General features: G+C 37.5%; 1 protein-coding gene and 1 pseudogene across 1 annotated transcript; both read right to left on the bottom strand.

Moving 5' to 3' along the window:
• Positions 1-1,501: 1,501 nt before the first annotated feature.
• Positions 1,502-6,730, bottom strand: LOC147480895 (uncharacterized). The gene is made up of 5 exons (XM_086578776.1): positions 6,658-6,730; positions 4,271-4,728; positions 3,831-4,076; positions 2,676-3,091; positions 1,502-2,300 (listed from the first exon to the last, which is right to left on the bottom strand). Exons 1-5 carry the CDS (start codon positions 6,728-6,730, stop codon positions 1,502-1,504), a joined length of 1,992 nt encoding a protein of 663 aa, XP_086434902.1.
• A 1,589-nt stretch (positions 6,731-8,319) lies between these two features.
• On the bottom strand, positions 8,320-18,435 carry LOC147480894 (exportin-2 pseudogene; annotated as a pseudogene).
• Between the last annotated feature and the right edge of the window lie 4,508 nt (positions 18,436-22,943).

Genomic DNA, 22,943 nt, shown 5'->3' with positions numbered 1-22,943 from the left:
TACCTAGTAAAGCAAAAAGTAATAAGAATTCAAATAAAACTTATCATCGAGAATTGTGTTTCGCACAATTTCTTTAAGATGAAAAACGCCCGTAATGTAGCTGCCGACCTCAATACGCCTCGAGTGATACAACAATTGGAAGGGTAAGTCACTAGCACCCCCTGGAACTCTCAGTACTCTAGACATGGTTTTTTGAGAAGAGAAATCAGATCTATTTTTTCATCCTTTGAAAACGGGAAAATGTTTTGGTTTATAGAAACTTGAAGTCGCAACTGAAGGCAAGGCAAGAATCACGCACGCACTATCCTAGGGCAAGAAAAGCGTGATTTGGTTTTTCTTGAAACAGCTGTTTTTGAAACCAACAAAAAGAGATTTGCAAAAACAAGCCCAGTACTCGCACCCACGCGAATCCCAAATGGGTGGATTTGCACCCCGCGCGCGACGTGTGTGGGCACATGCGCACTAAGATTTTATGGAGCTCCCACCTCCCGAGAGCCCCCAAACCAAGGTGGCCTTGTGTGCACGCGAGCACCTCCTTATATCTCTCTACATTATCCCTCCATAAGGACACAAAGCAATATAAACTCAAGTGACTTAAGTTTAGTAACCAATGTGGGACTAAATCCCCCCACATTAGAGAGTAGTAGAGACATAAGGTCATGGGTTCAAACCCATGAGGACACAGTTTCATTCAAGATTCCAACAATCCCCCACATGAATGAAATTATAAAGAAACAGAACAAAAAACAAGAATGTCTGGAGTATGAAGAAGTTATGAATGGGCTGAAGGTGTCATACGACTTGAACCTGCGCTTGGTGTTTGTCTGTCGGGATTACTAGTTGACCAGTGACCTTAGTCTTGAACTATTTCAACATATATGCAATCAAGTCAACAGGTAACACACATAACTTCAAAAATCATCATAGAGTTCCCTCGGTTATTGCTCGTGATAGCCATGAGCTTCGAGGGTTTCATGAGTGTTCTAGAGAACAAACCTATAAGTTCTTATAGGAAGCGGCTTTACTTCCTCACTCATATAGGTGCCTCTATCGAGTGTAATTGTATCATTACACCCCTTTGGAAAACCAGCTATAGAAAGCATTAAGAGTATTCACTCATCCTTGAAAAGATACAGAAGGTACTACTACATCATAGGGATGGGTACAGAGTTTTCACTCTAGGTGTAGTAGCCCCACAAATCACGCAGATAACTTGTTTCCCCATTGAACCTTGATCCTGGGATCTCCATTCACAAAGGTTGGGTGTTAGTTATCGGTGATTTAAATAAATATGCTTAGTCTTTAATAGACTTTAGCCCCATCCCCCTCGATGTACTAAAAACCAGCTCTCTAGCTTGGCCTTTAATTAAAGGATCAGCTAAATTTTCTTTTGACCTCACAAAGTCAATAGCTATGATCCCATCTCTTAACAACTGTCGCACAGTCTTATGTCTTCGACGAATATGTCGAGATTTCCCATTATAGGAAGTATTTTTGGCCCTCAAGATAGCAGCTTGGCTATCACAGGAGCAAGTTTAGGCCAAAGTGGGATATCCATCAAAAAATTCCTGATCCACTCTGCTTCCACACTAGCTTTATCTAAAGCTATAAACTCAGATTCCATAGTGGAACGGGCAATGCAAGTTTGCTTAGATGATTTCCAAGACACTGCACCCCCTGCCATAGTGAACACATAGCCACTAATGGATTTAGATTCCTGAGAATCAGCAATCCAATTGGCATCACCGTACCCCTCAAGCACAGCTGGATATCTGCCATAATGAACACCATAATTTGAAGTATATTTCAAATATCTCAATACTCTGATAAGAGCATCCCAATGCTCATTACTGGGATTTATGGTGTATCTACTAAGTTTGCTTACGGCGTAAGCTATATCTGGTCTAGTGCAGTTCATAAGATACACGAGACTGTCTATAACCCTAGAAAACTCTAAAGGAGATACACCTGATCCAATATTTTTTGTCAAATGTATACTAGGATCATATGGTGTTATGGCAGGTACACAGTCAAATTGATTACATCTTTTAAGCATTTTCTCTACATAAGGAGATTGAGTAAAAGTAATTCCATCGGAATTATACACTATCTTAATGCCAAGAATGACATCAGCAATACCCAAATCTTTCATGTCAAAATGCTTACTCAAAAAAGATTTAGTCTTATTGACGGTCTCTAAACTGGTTCCGATGATCAACATGTCATCCACGTACAAACAGATAATTACACCAGATTGTTTCTCAAATTTACAATAAATGCATTTATCTGCCTCATTAATACTAAAACCATTAGAGATTAACACACTGTCAAATTTCTCATGCCACTATTTTGGAGCTTGTTTGAGACCGTAAAGAGATTTCTTTAGTCTACAAACTTTTCTCTCAAGGCCTTCTAAAACAAAACCTTCTGGCTGATCCATATATATCTCCTCTTGTAATTCCCCATTTAGAAATGCCGTTTTAATATCCATTTGGTGAATTACGAGATTACGACTAGAAGCAAAAGCTATTAACATTCTGATAGATGTAATCCTTGTCACAGGAGAGTAAGTATCAAAGAAATCAAACCCTTCTCTCTGTTTATAGCATTTTGTTACTAATCTCGCTTTATATTTATCAATGGATCCATCTGCCTTAAGTTTCTTTCTAAATAACCATTTATTTCCAATAGTTTTACAACCAGGGGGCAACTCAACTAGCTCCCAAGTGTTATTGGTTATAATGGACTCATATTCACTTAGAATGGCCTCCCTCCAAAATATAGCATCAGAAGATGACATGGCCTCTGAATAGGTTTGAGGATCATCCTCTACCAAGAAAGTAAGGAAATCAGGTCCAAAAGAGGTGTTAGTCCTAGGTCTCTTGCTCCTCCTGAGTTCAATTTCATCTTCAGTAGAAGAATCTTCTCGAACTCTAGGAGCAAGTCTTGAAGAACTCGGAGTCCCTCCAGATCTCTCAATAAATGGAAATTTATCCTTAAAAAAGACAGCATCCCTAGACTCAATAATGGTATTATCATCAACAAATTTATTTTTAGATTTGAAAACTAAAACCTCAGAGTATTTGCTATTCTGTGCATACCCAATAAAGACACAATCTACAGTTTTAGGGCCAAGTTTAGTCCTCTTGGGTGTTGGTATAGACACCTTAGCCAAACACCCCCACACTTTAAAGTATTTATAAGACGGTGTCTTATTTTTCCACATCTCATATGGAGTTTTATCGTGTCTTTAAAAGGTATCTTATTCAGAATATAATGGGCCGTTAGCAAAGCCTCCCCATAGGTTTATAGAAGCCCCGAGCTATTGATCATTGAATTGATCATATCTTTGAAAGTCCTATTTTTCCTCTATGCTATCCCATTGGATTGGGGAGCATAAGGGCAAATGGTCTCATGTACAATACCATTATCTTCACAAAATTTATTGAAAGGACGGAATATTCACCTCCTCTGTCCGGACCTAACTATTTTTATTTTTTCTTGTCCATTTGGTTCTCAACTTCAGTTTTAAAGGAAATAAATCTAGCTAAGCTATCATCCTTACTCTTAAGAAGATAAACATGGCAGAAACGTGAAGGGATCAATGAATGTAACAAAATATTTATTACCTCCTCTAGTCATGTAACCTTCGAGGATCACATAAGTCGGTGTGAATCAATGCCAACAACTTCGGTGTTTCTTTCTACCTTTTTAAAAGGTTTCCTAGCATATTTAGATTTTATACATACTTCACATCTCTTGTTTTCAGAAATAGTATTTTTGGATATGTTGCCTAGATGCATCAGTTTTTTAATCGAAATATTATTAACGTGTCCAAGTCTACTATGCCACAGATCAAAGGACTCAACCATATAAGAAGAAGAAGATGCTTTATTAAATTCAAAATCAGTTACATTGAGCTTAAACAAGCCTTCATCTAAATAACCTTTACCCACAAAAGTTCCCCCCTTAGTCAGAACAAATTTGTCTGACTCAAAGACAAGTTTGAACCCCTTCTTACTTAAAAGGGAACCATAAACCAGATTTTTCCTAATATCAGGAACATAAAGAACATCCTTCAAATTAAGAACATTTCAGAAGTGAACTTCAAATTAAGTCCTTTTTCCTCCAACTTTAGAAGCATATGAGTTACCCATGAACGGACTTTCTCCTTCTCCCAGGAGTGAAGGACTTAAATGCACTTTTAGTGCCACAGATATGTTTGGTAGCCCCACTGTCTACCCACCGGCCAGTTAGTCATGTTACTCACCAAGTTAACCTCAGTAACCACAGCAGAAAAGTTACCATCCTGAACTACATTTGCTTGTGCCTTATCTTTCTTCCCATCATTTGGACCTTTTTTGAATTTACAGTACGGGGCTATATGACCTCGTGATCTGCACACATAGCAATGAATTTCAAGATTGTAAGGTTTCTTTTTAAAGTGAGGTTGGGACTGTTTATTCTTGTTCATATATGGTTTCTTTTTGGCTTGGAATTTAGATGATTTAGACTTAGAAGAACTAGCAGTGTTACCTTCAACCAGGTTAGCCGTAGCCTTCATTTCTGAAGTCTCCACAATGAGTTCAGCCTTCCTATTATCCTCCTCGATCCGAAGGTTGACGATCAGATCTTCTAAGGCCATCTCTTTCTTCTTATGTTCAAGACTGTTTTTGTACTCCTTCCACGAAGAAGGGAGTTTCTTAATGATAGCAGCAACCTGGAAACCTATACAGATTTTATAAACTCAAGTGACTTAGAGCATCTTTAGTAGTGATATCAACCTAACATAAGAATTTGGTGTTTTTTCAACTTCAGGAGAGCTACATGTTGATGAAAACACCAAAAAAACACCAAACCAAACACCAAATCGACCAATATTTGGTTCCAGGTTTGGTGCTGTATCAAATCACTTACGTGGTTTTGGGAAAACCGCGTGGGCTTGGGCTGCTAAATGGGATTCTATGGCGCGGTTTTCCTAAAACCGCGTGCTCTCAATTACAACAACGGGCAAAAAACGGCTATATCTTTCTAACCCTATAAATTGAAACACTCACCCCATATTTTTACACTCACTTCTTTTCTCTACTCTCTACTCTTTATTCTCTACTCTTTACTCTCTATTCTTAAAACAATAATGAGTCAAGAACCAAAATCAAAATCAAGAGGGGCTTCATGGATACAAGAAGAAGATATTGCTCTCACCAATAGTTGGCTACAAGTTAGTCAAGATGGTGTAGTAGGAAATGAGCAAAAGTCAAACGATTTTTAGGCTAGAATTCTAAATGCATTTCATGCAAATTTAGGAAGAATGACCGAACGCAACTTGACGGGTATGAAACACCGTTGGTCTATTATTCAAGCTAATATCAACAAGTTTCATGCTATTCTTTCTAAAATTCAAGCATCTCCTCCAAGTGGCTATAATGACAATATGATGGTAAGTATTTACTTTTTATTTGTTATTTTGATTAACAAATACATTTTTCAATTCTAATTTAGTTTTTGCTTAATTGGTAGGTTGAGGAAGCAATAAGTGCATATGCGATGCATAATGGGGTTTGGAAGTGGATGCAATGCTATAATATGGTGAAAGACTCACCCAAATGGAAGAGGCTACAGTTGAGAAATGATTTGCATCCTACCAAAAAGTCGAAGTCAAACAGTGGGGAAGGAGGTTCATCAATTCCAATATCAACTGCGACAACTCAATCAATGGATTATGATCCACACCAAGTTCATGGGATTGAGGATAGACCTCTTGGAAAGAAAGAAGACAAAAAAAGAAGGCAAAAAGAGAAAGAAGAATGTAATTCTAAAGTGGAGGAATCCGCTAAGAAACTTGATGATTTTCTGATGGAACTTTCTAAAACCACCAAAGAAAGCTATGAATTGGAAGCTCAAAGACAGTTGAAGAAAGATGAGATGGAATTCGAAAAACTTCAATTGAAGAAAAGTTCGATGGATTGGAAGCTTCAAATCCAAAAAGAAAAACTTCAATTGAAGAAAGATGCGCTCCGAGTTCGAGAAGATGAAAATGATGCGAAAATATTAGGAATGAAATTAAAAGGATTACCCGAAGACGAGCGCGAAATTTGGCAACTCAAAAGGGCAGAAATTTTACAAAAAATGAAGAATCGACTTGGCAATATCACTGGTAGTAGTCAAAGTAGTGCATAGTCTAAATTTGAGTTTATATGTCTTTTAATTTGAGTTTGTATGTTTTTTAATTTGAGTATTTTAATTTGTCTTTTAATTTATGTCTTTTAATTAATGACGTACTTTAATTTAAGTTTGTATTTAATTTTAATTAGAATGTACTTTAATTGAATATTTTCTTTTAATTTAAAGTTGATACTTTTTATCATTCTAAAAAAAATTTGTATTTTCAAAATTCTCATATACAGAAATCTTTTCATAAAACCACAAATACATAGAAATAAACTTGGAACACAAATACATAGAAATTAAAACAATAAATAAACACAAAGTCTAAATGAAGTGCAAATAAAAATAGAAATCAAGTCCGGCCACGCCTACTCCACAAATGCTCGACCAAGTCATTCTTCAATCTATCATGAACAACTTTTGAACGAACCCTCTCGACGCCAGATGCCCAACGAGATAGAACAAAGTGGCGTTCATCTTCAGGAGCACCTTCTCTACTTGGTATTTCTAAATCAAGAATATACTGCGGGATATCCGTTTCACGTTCATCTTCCACAATCATATTGTGTAAAATAATGCAAGCCCTCATAACAGTAGCCATGTTCTCCAAATACCATAACCTGCACGGATTCGCTAAAATAGCCCAACGCGACTGTAATATACCAAACGTCCGCTCTATATCTTTTCTAGCAGCTTCTTGCTTCTTTGCAAAATGTTTGTCTTGTGCAATAGTCGGTTTAGCAATCGTTTGAATCAAGGTGGCATAATTAGGATAAATACCGTCAGCCAAGTAATAGCCCATATCATAATGATGGTCATTCACAGTGTAGTTACAAGGAATAGCTTCATCATTGACTATATCATCAAATATTGGTGAGCGGTCAAGCACATTAAGATCATTGTGAGAACCCGCCATTCCAAAAAAAGCATGCCAAATCCATGCGTCATGATCAACAACTGCCTCCAAAATCACTGTTGCTTTATGCTTATGGCCAGTGTGAGACCCTTGCCATGCGGATGGGCAATTCTTCCATTGCCAGTGCATGCAATCAATGCTTCCTAGCATTCCAGGCCATCCGCGTTCCTCAGACTCTTTAAGCAAACGTTGAATATCTGCAACATTTGGTTTGCGCAAGTATTCACCTCCAAAAATTCTAATAATTCCATCACGAAATAGCGATGCATTCATGAGCAGTTGGCAAGCAACATGTAACATATCATCTACTAGATCATTGGCGGTCCATAAGCAAGCATTAGATATAAAGCAATTACTTTTATTTTGGGTTAATCCCAAACTTACCCCGACAATTAACTTTTTGTTGAAAATATGGTACATTATGATTAAGATGATTGAAAATACGAGTAAATAATGATCGACCCATACCTAAAATCAAGGCCGAAAGTCATGGTTACGAAATATAGGATTTGCGCCGAAGTAGTTAGCATTTACACAAGCCAGTGTTGCCTCGTACTGACGATTCTTATATTTTCTTCCTTTCTTCGAACTACCATGTGGTCTATAAGAAGACTCCGCTTCTTGCTGACGCAATAAACTCAGACGATGTCGAACTAAAGGTAGAGCAATAGCCACTAATTTGCGAGTTTTAACTGCAGTGTTATCATTTGAAGAGCTCAAGCTCGATGAAGAATCAGAAGAAGATGAATGATCCATTGAAAAAATCTTCAAGAGTTTTGGTAGGGTTTTTTTTTTTGCTCAAGGAGATGAGTTTAGATGAGAGGGAACATGAAAAATGAAAAGAACATCGCAAAACCGAGAGTTAAATGGTTATAGCACGCGGTTTCTGGAAAACCGCGTGGTTTTGGCAAAACCGCGTGGGCTTGAACCTGTATGATGGGCTTCTATGGAGCGGTTTTGGCAAAACCGTGTATATTTATATATGCGCGGTTTTGGCAAAACCGCCTTGATTGTTTGGTGTTTTTTTGATGTTGCTCCTAAAGTTGCTTGGTGTTTTTTTGGTTTGGTGTTTTTTGGGTTCAAAATTTTGGTGTTTTTTTAGTTGCTCTACTAAAGATGCTCTTAAGTTTAGTAACCAATGTGGGACTAAAGCCCCCCACATTAGAGAGTAGTAGAGACATAAGGTCATGGGTTCAAACCCATGAGGACACAGTTTCATTCAAGATTCCAACAACTCAAACAATGGAGCAGTTATATATGGCAAAAAGCTGGAGCAACGCCCCTTGATTAGTCGGATCAAGAGACTCTTGGACGATTGCGGGATACTTTCTAGGGGATGTACATGCAAGTCTTGCCAGTGATTTCACCAAGAACTCTTTCAGATCTTTTATTTCCTTGACAGGATCTTCATCCTTTTTTCCAGCATTATGAAGATGGACAAAAGTGGCGGTATACCCCACAGCCTCCCCTATATCTGGTATTTATGGCTCTTCAACAAGTCTTTCATTCTTGTTCTGGAGGGGAAAGAAGAACAATACTATCCAGCATTTTGCCCCAAAGAATTGCAGCTGAACCATCCAAGAGAATTAAGGATTCACAAATAAGTTTGGTGGAAGCAACCGAAACCAACTTCGCTTCAGTAGATCCTGTTATCATCTTCAGCTTAGGTACACAAAATTTCTCAAGAATGGCAACAAATAAGTTGTCATTCTACTTAGCTGCATTAATGGAATCCACAAGCTTCGCAGACCAGTGCTTGATGAGAAAAAGCGACATAAATATCACAAGAGACTTCTGAACTTCACTGTGCGGTGATTTTGTAGCCGTGTAAAGAGAGCAGTCCAGATATGCCCCACATAGGGTGAAATAACTTCATGCCTAAGATTCTCTATAACGCTACTGTTGGTAACAATTGCTGCAACAAGAACAAACTGTGAATAAAAAGAAGGTTGGCTGAGGCACAGATCAAACACTTTCTTTAAGGTTGTTTCGCGTCTGTTCCTCTTTATGCAGACAAGGTGCGTGAACCTCTAGGATACAACAGCCAGTTATACTCTTCTTTGTTTATTGCAGATAAACCAAAGAAGAAAATGAAGAACCACGAAACTGATCTTATGATTGCCCTCAACGTAGTATAGAAAATAGTTTTTCGCTTCTCTCATAGGCTGTTGTTATAGGAGTATTTATAGAGAAAAAATGTGGAGCACTTAGTATATCCGGATTATAGGGAACTGCTTCAGTTTCCCGATAAGGATTGGATTCTACAAGTCTATCACGTTTCTGTTTCCCAATCCAATCCAATTCTGTTTTCAAACTTATCCGGAAACAGTTTAAGGAAAATGGTTTACCAAAAAGAAGATAAGAGATCATAGAGCCCAAGCCCAAGCCCAAGTTCACCTCTTGTTTTATTCAAAATAACACAACAATCCCCTACTTATTTTTGATAAAAATAAAATAGAAAATATACTTAAGGGCAATCAATATCAGTATCAATATGTTATGCATAGATGATGGTGTCCACGACTTAAACCTTTACATAGTGAAAATTACTCAAAGTATAAGAGTCATAAGTGACTAAGTCTTAAACTTAGGTCTTGAGTATACAATAAGTTATAATCATGCACAACATATCTAGTGTTCTCCTTTCATGTTCTGCACATTAAAGGCCCTGTGCTCTCCTGGATTCGTGAATGATCTAGAGAATCAGCCCTCATTCTCATAGAAAGCGGCCTCTACTTTCACATTCACTATGTGAGTCTATAAAGAGTGCTCCTGTAGCTATGCACTCCGCCCATAAGGACCATAGAACTTCATTAAGAGTTTTTCCTAGAAAACCTCAACCTCAATTTATCGCCGCAGGATTTCATACATTTTACTATCCAACTACGGGACAGATAAGTAACAATGCATGTCTCATAACCAACATTCTATGACTTGTTCTTCCCTTTGAACCTAGTTCTTGGGATCTCCAGTCCCTAGGTTGGGTTTCCATCATAGATGTTCATCTTTCAATTGGCTTAAGTCCCATGCTAGTAGAGCAATCCACATTGTATCTCTGGTCAGAGCTTTGGTATGTGAATCTGCAAGGTTATCTTCAGATCTCACAAAATCAAAATGATATGGACTCTACAAATTATAGCTGTAATGTTATCAACAAAGTATCATTGTAACTAATACCATCTATCTTACACTAGTATATGAGTAAGAAAGCCTAGTATATGAGTAAGTATCCATAACTAGTATAACTTGAGTTTACCATTGTACATATATCTAGCTAAACCTTATGTTTGGTGTGCTATTGTTTTTCATGTTTCGTATGCTATTATTTTTTATTTCGTGTGCTATCTTTAGTGTGTTATTGAACATTTTCTTGTTCTTTCTGAATAATATATTATGTTCTCCAACCCTTCAGTTCCAGCAATCTAGTCCTAATTTTGCTCACGGTTCTCAGGTACTTTTTCTCTTTAATTATGGATACTTCGAGGACTAAGCATCATTCTGTTTGGGGGTGCTTTAAACCTGTAGCAAAAATTAGGCATCTTGTAGCCTGTATATAGTTTTTATTTTCATATTAATAATTGTACTTAATGAAAAAGTCTTGTTTCCTTTTCAATGATGAAAATTGTCTAGAAATCTCACATTAGTATCCGAATTAGGATTTGTTTTTAAGAAACTTTAGATAATACGCATGCAATAGTTTATACATCTTTTCATGAATATTCATGTACTGAGTATCATCGATTGTACATGGCAGTAAGTTTCTGGAACCAATGGTTAGTTACTTTAACTATCAATCCTGTGAGAATCTAACCAAAAGCCTTGACATGAGTGATTTGTGTGTAATGACACAGAGGAGTAGATTTTCCGATTAGAGGAAATCACGCATCTACTTACTTGATTACCACCCGAACCCTAGGCCAGAATTTAGGCCTTCTTTGGATCGACATAGCTAAAAAAATTCTTACCTATTACAGCTTTTACCGCTAGTCACTCTAACTTGAACCTTTCATCAAACCTTTCACTTTCACCACAACAATTCCTTACCCATCTATTAAACCAAATAAAAGAACCTACCTAAGTGATGAGTATGAGGAATAGGATGAAATGTGGAAGAATAAAAGAAAGACTTGTCCCAAATCAAAGTCAGTTATTTGCTTCAGGAAAGAAAAATAGAATCATGTCTTAAGCAAGATTATCTTTAAAAAAAAAAAAAAAAAAATCATTAGTATCCAGAGGCTTAAGAACAAGGTTGGAAAACTCAGTTAGAAGAAGGAAAGGAAACAAGGATTTCTCTAGTGTAAACATATGAAGACCCTATTCTCTCATACTCGTAAATTTTGATTATCCATTTCCACTTTCTTGTACACTATCACCTCAGCCCCACAATACCTGATAAAGACCTCTAGCTCGATTAGGAGTAGGATGGTGTGATAATAAGTAGTAGGCGTGATTGATCGACATCGGCTCCTCTTGTCATTGAGATGTGAGGAAACGTGTGCCCATTGCATACTGGAGTTAACAAAACCTGAGTGGTAAAAATTTTGAGTGGAATTGTGTTTCGACACATACCTGTGAGAACCCATTTAGGTACGCTCTCGAGGGATCGAAACTTGACCACGCTAGTACATTTCAATGAAAAGTTCCTTTGCATGCATGATCATATGTAGATGTTTTAATTATTGAATACATATTAACTTGAGTTTCAAAGAAATCAATCCTCGTTCCCTGCTAAGGAGATGTATGGATATCTGAGATTAATTTAGGAAACGAGTTTTTGTCACTGAGTCGTTGTAGTATAAATGAAGTTTGTGAGTATCTTCTCGGAAAACTCTCACGAGGCTATAACTTCGTCCACTAGGGAATTCCTAGTGGTTTAAGGCCTTGTTGCATATGGTCAATGCAACCGCATTTCTAAACGAGAATTAGCTTAGGACTACACATTTTTTGCCACTTATCTATTTTAGTGTCTCTTCTTTGCTTGAGGACAAGCAAAGTCTTTGTTTGGGGGTAGTGTGATAAGCACCCAAAAGTGTATTATGAAACCCCATTGAGACATATAAATTTGGTTAATTATGTGTTTAATAATCATGAAATAAATATGTTTTCATACTTTTTGCGGTATTTTGCGATAAACATGGAAATATTGGTTAAACCTGCGATAAAGCACGAGGAAGCGGCATATATATGAATTCTTCAATCCGCGCATTGAAGCATCAAACTTCCAAAGCTCCTACCTCTCCGAATCGGGGACTCGAATCGACAAAGAGAGCTTTCGGACAATCGAGGCGATGAACTCTACGCATAGGCGGGAAGTTGTAAAAACCGACCAAATCGGACCGCCATCTTGGACTGCACATGGACCCACTATCTTGGGCCACAAGATTGGATGAGTCATCAATCATGGAGCATGTCAAGACAAAAATAACAAATTATTGGTGCAAAGTTGACACCTTGCATGTAATAAATTAGATTAGGTGTTAATAGTGAAAAAAAGGCAAGGTGTCACTTTGTTTTAATGTGGTGGATAAAAATGAATTAATGTGGTTTGATGATTCACGTGGGAGGAATTGAGATTTCTCTCAAATGGAAAAGAAATTAGACAAGGGTGGGGGACACTCCATTTACTCCCTTGACTTATTTTTCTTACATGGTATTATTTTAGTTCCTTAGTGAAGGAGGAGAGTTAGTTTAGTTTTTAGTTTTGGTAAGAAGCTTGTAATAGTTTTAATGGAGGAAACATTTGTTTTCTTCTAGAAAATAAAAAAAAGTGAGTTTGATTGTTTTTCTTCTTCCTATTTCTCTCTCTTTTTGTTTTTCTAGTTGTAATTTCCTTGTCCCAAGGATCATGAGCTAACTTCCCTTTTGGGGAGTTAATCCAACTCATGTGAGGGAAAAACAATTGTTGTTGGTTTGGTAGGTTGTTAGGAAGAACAACTAGCTCTACATCTTATCCCAAAATATAGTTGGTGTAGTGTCTAGTTAGGAATCAAAGCAATGAGCTTAGAGATAAGTCATTGCTTGGTTCTGACTTGCTAGCATGTATGAGCTCTTAAGTGAGCCATGCATGCTTGGGATCAAGTTTTTTCTTCCATTAGGGGATTGTCTATGAGTCTAGGAAGAATCAATAAACCTTTTCAAATCAACAACTAAATGTTAGTTTCACATGAGGAGGATTAGCTCTCCACTTTTCTTTCTTTAGTAATTTGTCTTTTTGTATTAAGTGCATGATTTCAACCTTTAATGTTTTTCTTAATGTTTGTGTAGGAAAGAAAACTTAGCATTAGTAGTATAACCTTACTCATTAGTTCCCTAAGAGTAATAACTAATTTGTAGTTGTCCTAGATTTTAGTTGGTTGAATCCTTACTTTAGCTTTACTTAAAAAAAAATCGTGAGTAAGGAACTTTGAGTTGCTTTTTTGTACCAAATTAGAGATTCTAATCTCTAACGTAAAGGAAAAGCGAATATCACGATTACTTGAAGGTTTATGGGAAACTGTCTCCCAAAATAGAATGAATTTCCTTCTATAGAAAGTTAGCACTTCAATTTTATAGAATCAGCGAACACAACATAGTATTTGACTAAGAGCATGGGGAGAAGAGAAAGATCAGAACTCTGTGTGATCTGGTGTGTCTTTCTCTCCAAATTCATCCACTATTTATAGGTGAGTGGTGCATCTTCGAAACAACACAGTGACTCTTGAGAAAAAAGTAAAGCAACTCTTTGAAAAGTCACATGTTTGAAATGACACACTATTTCGGCATGTATTTGTTTTGTACCAGTACCTATTTCGAAAAATCACACTTTTTCCGCATGATGCGCCCTTTCGAAAAGGTTTTTCTCACTTTGCGTACTGTTTCAAGAGAAATCCATTTCATGTCAATGTGGGATAACTTGGGAGACAAATTACTCATTTATATCTCAATGAATTTATACAAATCTATTTTTCTAACAATGTACGGTGACAACTTTTCTCCTCTTACGAAAATTTGGTTATATCTCTCTATTAAAGAGAGTGCTACTCTATGCTGGTCAAATTCAACAAATGTGCCTGCAGTCCATCATCAAAACAGGAAAATTTTGAAAGATTAGACCGCAACTACAAATTAACTGCCAGATTCGTAGAAAGTCTGTATCAACTACAGTAAATTAAACAAAAAAAAAAGGGACTAACTTACAATTAAAATTATATTAATCCAAATCTAGGACAACGAAAAATCATAATGGTGATTAACTAATTACTGAGAAAAGATTGATTTTAACAAGTTCTAAAACGTTTTCTTACGATTAGCATAGTTGGGGATTTAAAAGCATGCTCGTCTTCTTCATCAGTTTAAACACTAGCGTAAATTAACTTTTGAGCTTTAATAAGAAAAACATGTAGCTCAATGCTTGAACTGCACCCTCCCTTAGATACCGGAAATCAATGCTATTTAGTCGGTTAACTTAGTGTCTTCTTACTCGTATTTCAGTTCCTTCAGAATCTTAGATGCTAGCGAGATGTTTAACTTAACTTAGTGGTTCCTGTTCCATTAATAATATTCAACATGGTGAAGTACTTGATCACATTTGACAAACACAGAGAAACAGGCTTACAGGCTTAATATTTACAGATAGCACAAATACAAACAAGTATCATAGCCGTTACAATTAGAACACAACAATACGGGTCTATCAGTAATAGAGGTAGAGTACGTAGTTTAATTCATACAAAGTCATCTAGGAAGAGGAGAAAATCAAGTGGTAAAGAACTGAGAAATGTTTAAAATAACAAATCCATCCTAATTTACAGGCAGTAGAAAAACAGCAAACAAAAGTAGAAATTATTCATGGACCAACAAAATATTATGCATAGTCACAAGAAAAAATAAATATGATCGGCTCCAAGTCTCTTACTCATGTATTACCTAGTAAAGCAAAAAAGTAATAAGAATTCAAATAAAACTTATCACTGAGAATTGTGCTCGGCACAATTTCTTTAAGATGAAAAACGCCGCCGGTAACGTAGCTGCCAGCCTCAAGCGCACGCCTCCCAGGATACAACAGTGGAAGGGTAAGTCACTAGCACCCCCTGGAACTCTCAGTACTCTAGACATGGTTTTTTGAGAAGAGAAATCAGATCTATTTTTTCATCCTTTGAAAACGGGAAAATGTTTTGGTTTATAGAAACTTGAAGTCGCAACTGAAGGCAAGGCAAGAATCACGCACGCACTATCCTAGGGCAAGAAAAGCGTGATTTGGTTTTTCTTGAAACAGCTGTTTTTGAAACCAACAAAAAGAGATTTGCAAAAACAAGCCCGTGCTTCGCACTCCACGCGAATCCCAAATGGGTGGATTTGCACCCCCTGCGCGCGACGTGTGTGGGCACATGCGCACTAAGATTTTATGGAGCTCCCACCTCCCGAGAGCCCCCAAACCAAGGTGGCCTTGTGTGCACGCGAGCACCTCCTTATATCTCTCTACACTATCCCTCCATAAGGACACAAAGCAATATAAACTCAAGTGACTTAAGTTTAGTAACCAATGTGGGACTAAATCCCCCCACATTAGAGAGTAGTAGAGACATAAGGTCATGGGTTCAAACCCATGAGGACCTGATTTCATTCAAGATTCCAACAATCCCCACATGAATGAAATTATAAAGAAAGAAACAAAAACAAGAATGTGCGGAGTATGAAGAAGTTATGAATGGGTGAAGGTGTCATAATACGACTTGAACTGCGCGCTTGGTGTTTGTGCGTCGGGATTACTAGTTGACCCGGTGACCTTAGTCTTGAACTGTTCAACATATATGCAATCAAGTCAAGGTAACACACATAACTTCAAAATCATCATAGAGTTCCCTCGGTTGTGCTTTCATTATAGCCATGAGCTTCCTGGGTTTCATGAGTGTTCTAGAGAACAAACCTATAAGTTCTTTGCAAAATGTTTGTCTTGTGCAATAGTCGGTTTAGCAATCGTTTGAATCAAGGTGGAATAATTAGGATAAATACCGTCAGCCAAGTAATAGCCCATATCATAATGATGGTCATTCACAGTGTAGTTACAAGGAATAGCTTCATCATTGACTATATCATCAAATATTGGTGGCGGTCAAGCACATTAAGATCATTGTGAGAACCCGCCATTCCAAAAAGCATGCCAAATCCATGCGTCATGATCAAGAAGCCAGCCTCCAAAATCATTTGTTGCTTTATGCTTATGGCCAGTGTGAGACCCTTGCCATGCGGATGGGCAATTCTTCCATTGCCAGTGCATGCAATCAATGCTTCCTAGCATTCCGGGCCATCCGCGTTCCTCGGACTCTTTAAGCAAGCGTTGAATATCGCAACATTTGGTTTTGCGCAAGTATTCATCTCAAAAATTCTAATAATTCCATCACAGAAATAGCGCATGCATTCATGAACAGTTGGCTCAGCAACATGTAACATATCATCTACTAGATCAGCGGCAGTCCCATAAGCAAGCATTCGTATAGCAGCAATTACTTTTATTTTTGGGTTAATCCCAAACTTACCCGCACAATTAACTTTTTGTTGAAAATATGGTACATTATGATTAAGATGATTGAAAATACGAGTAAATAATGACTGACCCATACGAAATCGGCGTCGAAAGTCATGGTTACGAAATATAGGATTTGCGCCGAAGTAGTTAGCATTTACACAAGCCAGTGTTGCCTCGTACTGACGATTCTTATATTTTCTTCCTTTCTTCGAACTACCATGTGGTCTATAAGAAGACTCCGCTTCTTGGCCGACCTTGAATAAACTTCGAGACGATGTCGAACTAAAGGTAGAGCAATAGCCACTAATTTGCGAGTTTTAACTGCAGTGTTATCATTTGAAGAGCTCGAGCTCGATGAAGAATCAGAAGAAGATGAATGATCCATTGAAAAAATCTTCAAGAGTTTTGGTAGGGTTTTTTTTTTTGCTCAAGGAGATGAGTTTAGATGAGAGGGAACATGAAAAATGAAAAGAACATCGCAAAACCGAGAGTTAAATGGTTATAGCACGCGGTTTCTGGAAAACCGCGTGGTTTTGGCAAAACCGCGTGGGCTTGAACTTTTATGATGATGGGCTTCTATGGGCGGTTTTGGCAAACCAGCGTGTAGCCTATATGGCGGCGGTTTTGGCAAAACCGCCAGATTGTTTGGTGTTTTTTTATGTTGCTCCTAAAGTTGCTTGGTGTTTTTGGTTTGGTGTTTTGGGTTCAAAATTTTGGTGTTTTTAGTTGCTCTACTAAAGATGCTCTTAAGTTTAGTAACCAATGTGGGACTAAAGCCCCCAACAAATAATGTCCGGCTTATACTCATTTGTAAGGTCCCACATTACAAGGTAGGTTGAAGGTTGCAATCTTCACCCCCCTTACATTCTAGTAAATGCAATTCATTTAAATCTTGCTGTGTGTGTTTCTAGCCACGGGTGGAAGAGGGATGGGATCCATCTCTTTCCTCTTGGGCTTACCTCCCTTTTCTCCACGACCCTCCCGCCATTCTTCCCTTCCGGTTTGATCATCCCAATTTGGGGAGTTCAACACACTTTCGGCTTCAAGAGAGCAATGTTTTTGTAGGAGAACTTGCAGGTGTATTTGCATCCACTTCCGCTCAGAAGAAGAGGTAGTTGAAATAACAATGTCATTCTCCGCATGGCTACCAAATCTGATAACTCTTGATGGGCTACTTACCTAACAAAATTTTCTGTGGAGTGTCATGGGCAGCCATAGGAAAACTAGTAGAAATAGTTTTCTACCACGCGATTGCAGATAATTATAACCCTTGCTAACCCTGTTTCTATCGGTTCCTCAGCGACAGCATCAACATCTGTGCCTATGGTTAATTAGGTTCAAACACCTGACTTCTCCATTTGCAACTGTAGTAAGTCCTTAAACTTGTCGTAATCCTACTGCATTATTCTCCACAGACTCGTGAACTGCAAGCAATTCGACATGAGTGGGCAAGGCAGTTCTATGGGTGACTAAGTTATTATTTAAGATAGCAACAACCTCATTTGGTTCATCTATGGCATTAGTTCCATAATTTTCTCAACTGTTTCAGCAGCAACACCTGCGATTGAGCCCAAATTAATCAGCTTCCTTTTGTGTTGGGGCTACATCTATTATCTCTGTTATGTTGGCTCCAGTAACTCTTTCTTCAATGTTGTCAACAAACACCGGTTCAGAGTCATCGGAAAGCACTTGAAACCTGTTCATGCCCATTTCCACCTGAGTTGGCATGGCACTGTCTTTTGGACCCATGCAGCTTTAGAGGTTTCTGCTGCATTTGTATCCTTTTGCTTGTTTCTATTCCTCCTATTCTTCCTCCATGGTCTGGTGGTGGGGTGTTATCTACCATTTTTGCTTGGTGCTTCTCATTATTTGTCATCACATCTTTAAGTTTCTTGCACTCGCTAATGAGGTGACCAATAATTTTACAATGGTTGCACATCTTGGGAAGCTTCCCAATCTCGACATTCTACCATAACTCATTGTTGAGTGACTTGACATGAATTTGATCTGGAATTGGCTTCGAGAAGTCAATGTCGACGAGGATGAAGAATGATTGAAATGAATCTAAAATTTATTGAATGAATCAGTGTTCTTTGTTACACTTGTATTTATACTCATCTGAGTTAGTTACAACAAACTCTGCCTACGTGGAACAATTAGTTACACACTACTAACAAACTTCTAACAACTTTTAACAAACTTCTAATCAACTAATGTTGACTCAAGCTGACTTGTCGACTTGGATTATTCTAGAACCTTCGGAGGTTGTTATGCACCATTACCCTCCCTCAAGCTAAAGGGAGAATCTCTCACTTTGAGCTTGAATATTAAATCTTGAAATCGTTGAGTGGCAAGTCCTTTGGTAAACACATCAGCTATTTGATCGTGAGTGCACACACATTGAATATGAAGCAATTTATTGTTGACCAATTCTCGACATAATGATAATCCACCTCCAAATGTTTTGTGCGAGCATGAAAACTGGATTATTGGAAAGTGAAATAGCATCGATATTGTCACACCATAACAGTGGTTGTTGTGTCGATGGAATTTGTAAATCTTTGAGTAGAATACATAACCCGGTAGAGTTTCTGCTTAAAGTATAGGCAAGACTTCAATATTCAGATTCAATTACTTCGATCTTGCAACTATTGGTTGCTTCTTAGCACACTAAGAGATCAAATTGTTGCCATAGTAAATACAAAACCCTCAGAGTGGATCTCTGTCGATGGACATCTAGCCCAATCGGCATCTGAATAAGCGATAATGACCAGATCCTTTATTGAAATAGATACCTTTTTGTAAGTGTACCTTTTAGATATCTAAGAACCCTCTTTGCAGCAGTCATGTGAATGGAAGTAGGAGCATGCATAAATTGTCCTAGGCGATTGGTCGAGAATGATATATCTGGTCTAGACCAAGCTAAGTATTGAAGAGCACCAACCACCGATATGTATTCTTGAGGATCGGTTAAGGCATCACCGAATTAGGTTCAAGTTTTCTTGATGTAGAACATGGAGTAGAGCAGGGTTTAGCATCCAACATCTTTGTTTTATCTAGTAAATCATATGTATACTTTGTTTGAGAGAGAAATAGCCCTTTCTTGCTTCTCGAACTTCCATACCTAAGAAGAAATGAATGGAACCAAGATCTTTCATTGCAAATTTAGAACTTAGTCTGTTGGATAAGAGAAGTATAGTACCTTGAAGAATCACAAATTGACGAGAATATCATCAACATATATAAGAACATAAGTAGTTGTATGATGCATTATTCGACAAAAGAGAAGGATCTGCCTTTGAAAGATTAAAGCCAAGAGATAGTAAAGCTTTTACTAGTTCTTCATACCGTGCTCGAGGTGCCTGTCTTAAACCATAAAGAAATCTCTCGCAACTTACACACATAATGAGGTTTCTCTAGATCGACAAAACCTTGTGGCTATACCATGTAAACATCCTCCTTTAAATGGCCATGTAGAAATGCATTAGAAACATCTAATTGTTTAATATCCCAATCATTTTTTGCAATCACACGCCAATATCATCCTTATAGTAGAAGGCTTTGCCACTGGGACTAAATGTATCGATTGAAATCAACTCCAACTTGTTGATTGAAACACTTTGCCACAAGCCTAGCTTTGAATTTATCAAGACTTCCATTAGCCTTTTGCTTGATCCTAAAACCCATTTGTTTTTAACAAGATTTTGACTTGCATCGGGAGGAACTAATATCCATGTATGATTTTGAATTAAAGCATTATACTCGCAGCCATGGCTGATCTCAATTAGAATCCTTTCTTGCTTGAGTATAGGTTGTTGGAGTTTTGGGCAAATTTTGTAAGGATGTGGTAAGAGCAATAGGCAGTGGATGTTTAGTTGCAGTGCAAGCTTTAGGTTTTGTAATACCATTTTTGGCTCTTGTAGTCATATGGTGAGAGTTGGATCTTGACGGGGATAGAGTCATTAGAAGGAAACTGGAAGTGATGAATTAGAGGTAGAAGATGCAAGAATATTCTTTTGAATGAAATCAGAAGTTTGCATTGAGTCGAACTATGAGTATGAGTAAGAGGAAATTTAACAAAAGGAGTAAACATGTTAGAGGCTGCGAAAAAAAAACATATTAGATTTGCAAGGAAACTTCGGACTCATTAAAAATGACATGTCTAGACAAATAAATCTTTCGGTTTGAGGATCCAAGCATTTATAACCCCTTGTGATTGAGGCTATAACCTATGAAGACCACGGTGTTTGCTTCTCATATCTAGTTTACCTTGAGTATGGTCTTAGCCAAGGAAAGCGGTGCAACCATAAACTTTTAAGAAAGAATAATTTGGAGATTTGTTTGAACATTTTTTCATAAGGAAAAGAGTTATGAATTGAAGATGATGGTAGTCGGTTTATGAGAAACGATGCGTATATGAACCACTTCCAGCCAATATTGAGTAGGAATTTCAGATTGAGAGAGAAGTGTTCTAGTCATTTTCTAATAAAATGCGTGCTTTTAGCTCAACAATGCCATTCGTTTCGAGTATGAGCTTAACTAAATTGATGACTAATACCGAGAAAGAGATAGGAATGACTGAAATTTTGAGCTAGTAAATTCCCCTCCCATCAGTTCTTATATATTTTTGATGTTACACTCAAGACTGTTTTCAATATAGATTTTGAATTGAACAAATGTTGTGTAGAAATCAGATTTGAGAGTAATAGGAAAAATCCAACAATATCTGGTAAAATCATCTACAATAGTAACAAAGTATCGGCATCCATTTATTGAACACACCGAAGAAGGTCCCCACAAGTCAATATGAACAAGTTGAAGAGAAGTACTTTTTTTGACGAAGAAGAAAAAGGGAGTCTATGACTTTTTGCTAATTGACAGTCATTACAAAAAGCAAGTATACTTAGAACTATGTTGTACAACCAACTTATTTTTTATGAGAACATGATGTAAAGTGGAAGTAGAAGGATGACCCGGTCGTTGATGCCATGTAGAAAAGGAGGCTTTGTTCTTTGAATAGGGTGAAGGTGATTGTTTGAAGTTTTGGTGAATGTGAATGGATAAAGTCCTTTCTCACATTTCCCTTGAAAAAGAATCTTCTAGGTTGCATTGTCCTTGACAATAAATCCACAAGAGTGAAATGTGAGTGAGCAATGATTATCAATGACAAATTTATGCACAGATAAGATATTATGTGTCATTTGTGGAACATGTAAGATATTGTTCATATTAAAGCATGATGAGGCATTTTTAGGATAGAGTAAAGATGATCCAGTGTTTAGAATTGCCAAACCTTGACCATTTCCCACGAGAACTTTGTCTTTGCCTTTATAGGATGAATGAGAGCCAATATTGCTTTCGGATCAGGTGTGATATGGTGTGAAGCACCGATATCGACGATACCGACTTGGAGTAGATTGATTTTGAGATACAAAATTTGCAACCGGAGTATGATTATTGCTGAGATTTGTTGAATAATTGTCGACGGTTGAGAGCTTGAGGATGCATAATAAGCGAGTAGGAAATCCTAAATTCGATTCTTTGGAAGATGCATAGTTAGCAGGGAATCTCGAATTCGATTACTTGAAGATGCATAGTTAGCGGGGAATCACGAATTCGATAACTTGAGGATTCATAAGGACCAGTGAGAAGAATTGTGATCATATTCAAAGACATCGGGATTACTATTATTACGCTCACTAACATATTGACCATAGTTATTCGATCATAAGTACCAACAAATTGATCATAACCACAATTATATTGATCAAAGTTAGCCATATTTGAATCTGCTTGAAGTTACTTTGATCAAAACTCCCATTGTTTGAACTAGAATGAAACTAGAATCTTCACAAGCATTCTGAGAATCATGAATGTTAGCTAACATAGCTAACTTTGCGGTGGAATTTTTCTGCATAAGCATGGCTCATTCTATGATGGCAATCAATGGCTAAATGCCTGTTTTCCCACACACGACACACTTGGTCCTTGTCCTTGATTCAGAGAGGCTCCATGCATATTACTATTGCCTCGAAGTTTCGGACCTTCAGGCATATAGTTTCCTCTAGAATAGCCATAGTTTCCTCTTGTCTTGAAGGCGTTTCAGTATTCCATAATTTGAAGGATGATTAAAGCTTGTGACCTCTGTAATAGCCTCTATTTCCCGACTATTGCCTCTAAATGAACCTCTATTAGATGGAAAATGACCTTGATAATCTCTTGTGCTTGAAAAAGCATGGAATTTGGACATCGGCTACTACTTGTGCATTGTGAGCTTCTTCAAATCGATAATTCCTCACTTAATAACGGACCATGTAACTCATCGAAGTAACTTGTAACAAATGGTTTGTATTC

The sequence above is a fragment of the Coptis chinensis genome, chromosome 8 (genome assembly GCF_015680905.1).
Source record: "Coptis chinensis isolate HL-2020 chromosome 8, ASM1568090v1, whole genome shotgun sequence".
NCBI lineage: Eukaryota > Viridiplantae > Streptophyta > Magnoliopsida > Ranunculales > Ranunculaceae > Coptis > Coptis chinensis.
Note: the sequence above shows the minus strand (reverse complement) of the source record. Positions and strands in the feature narration are given on the sequence as shown.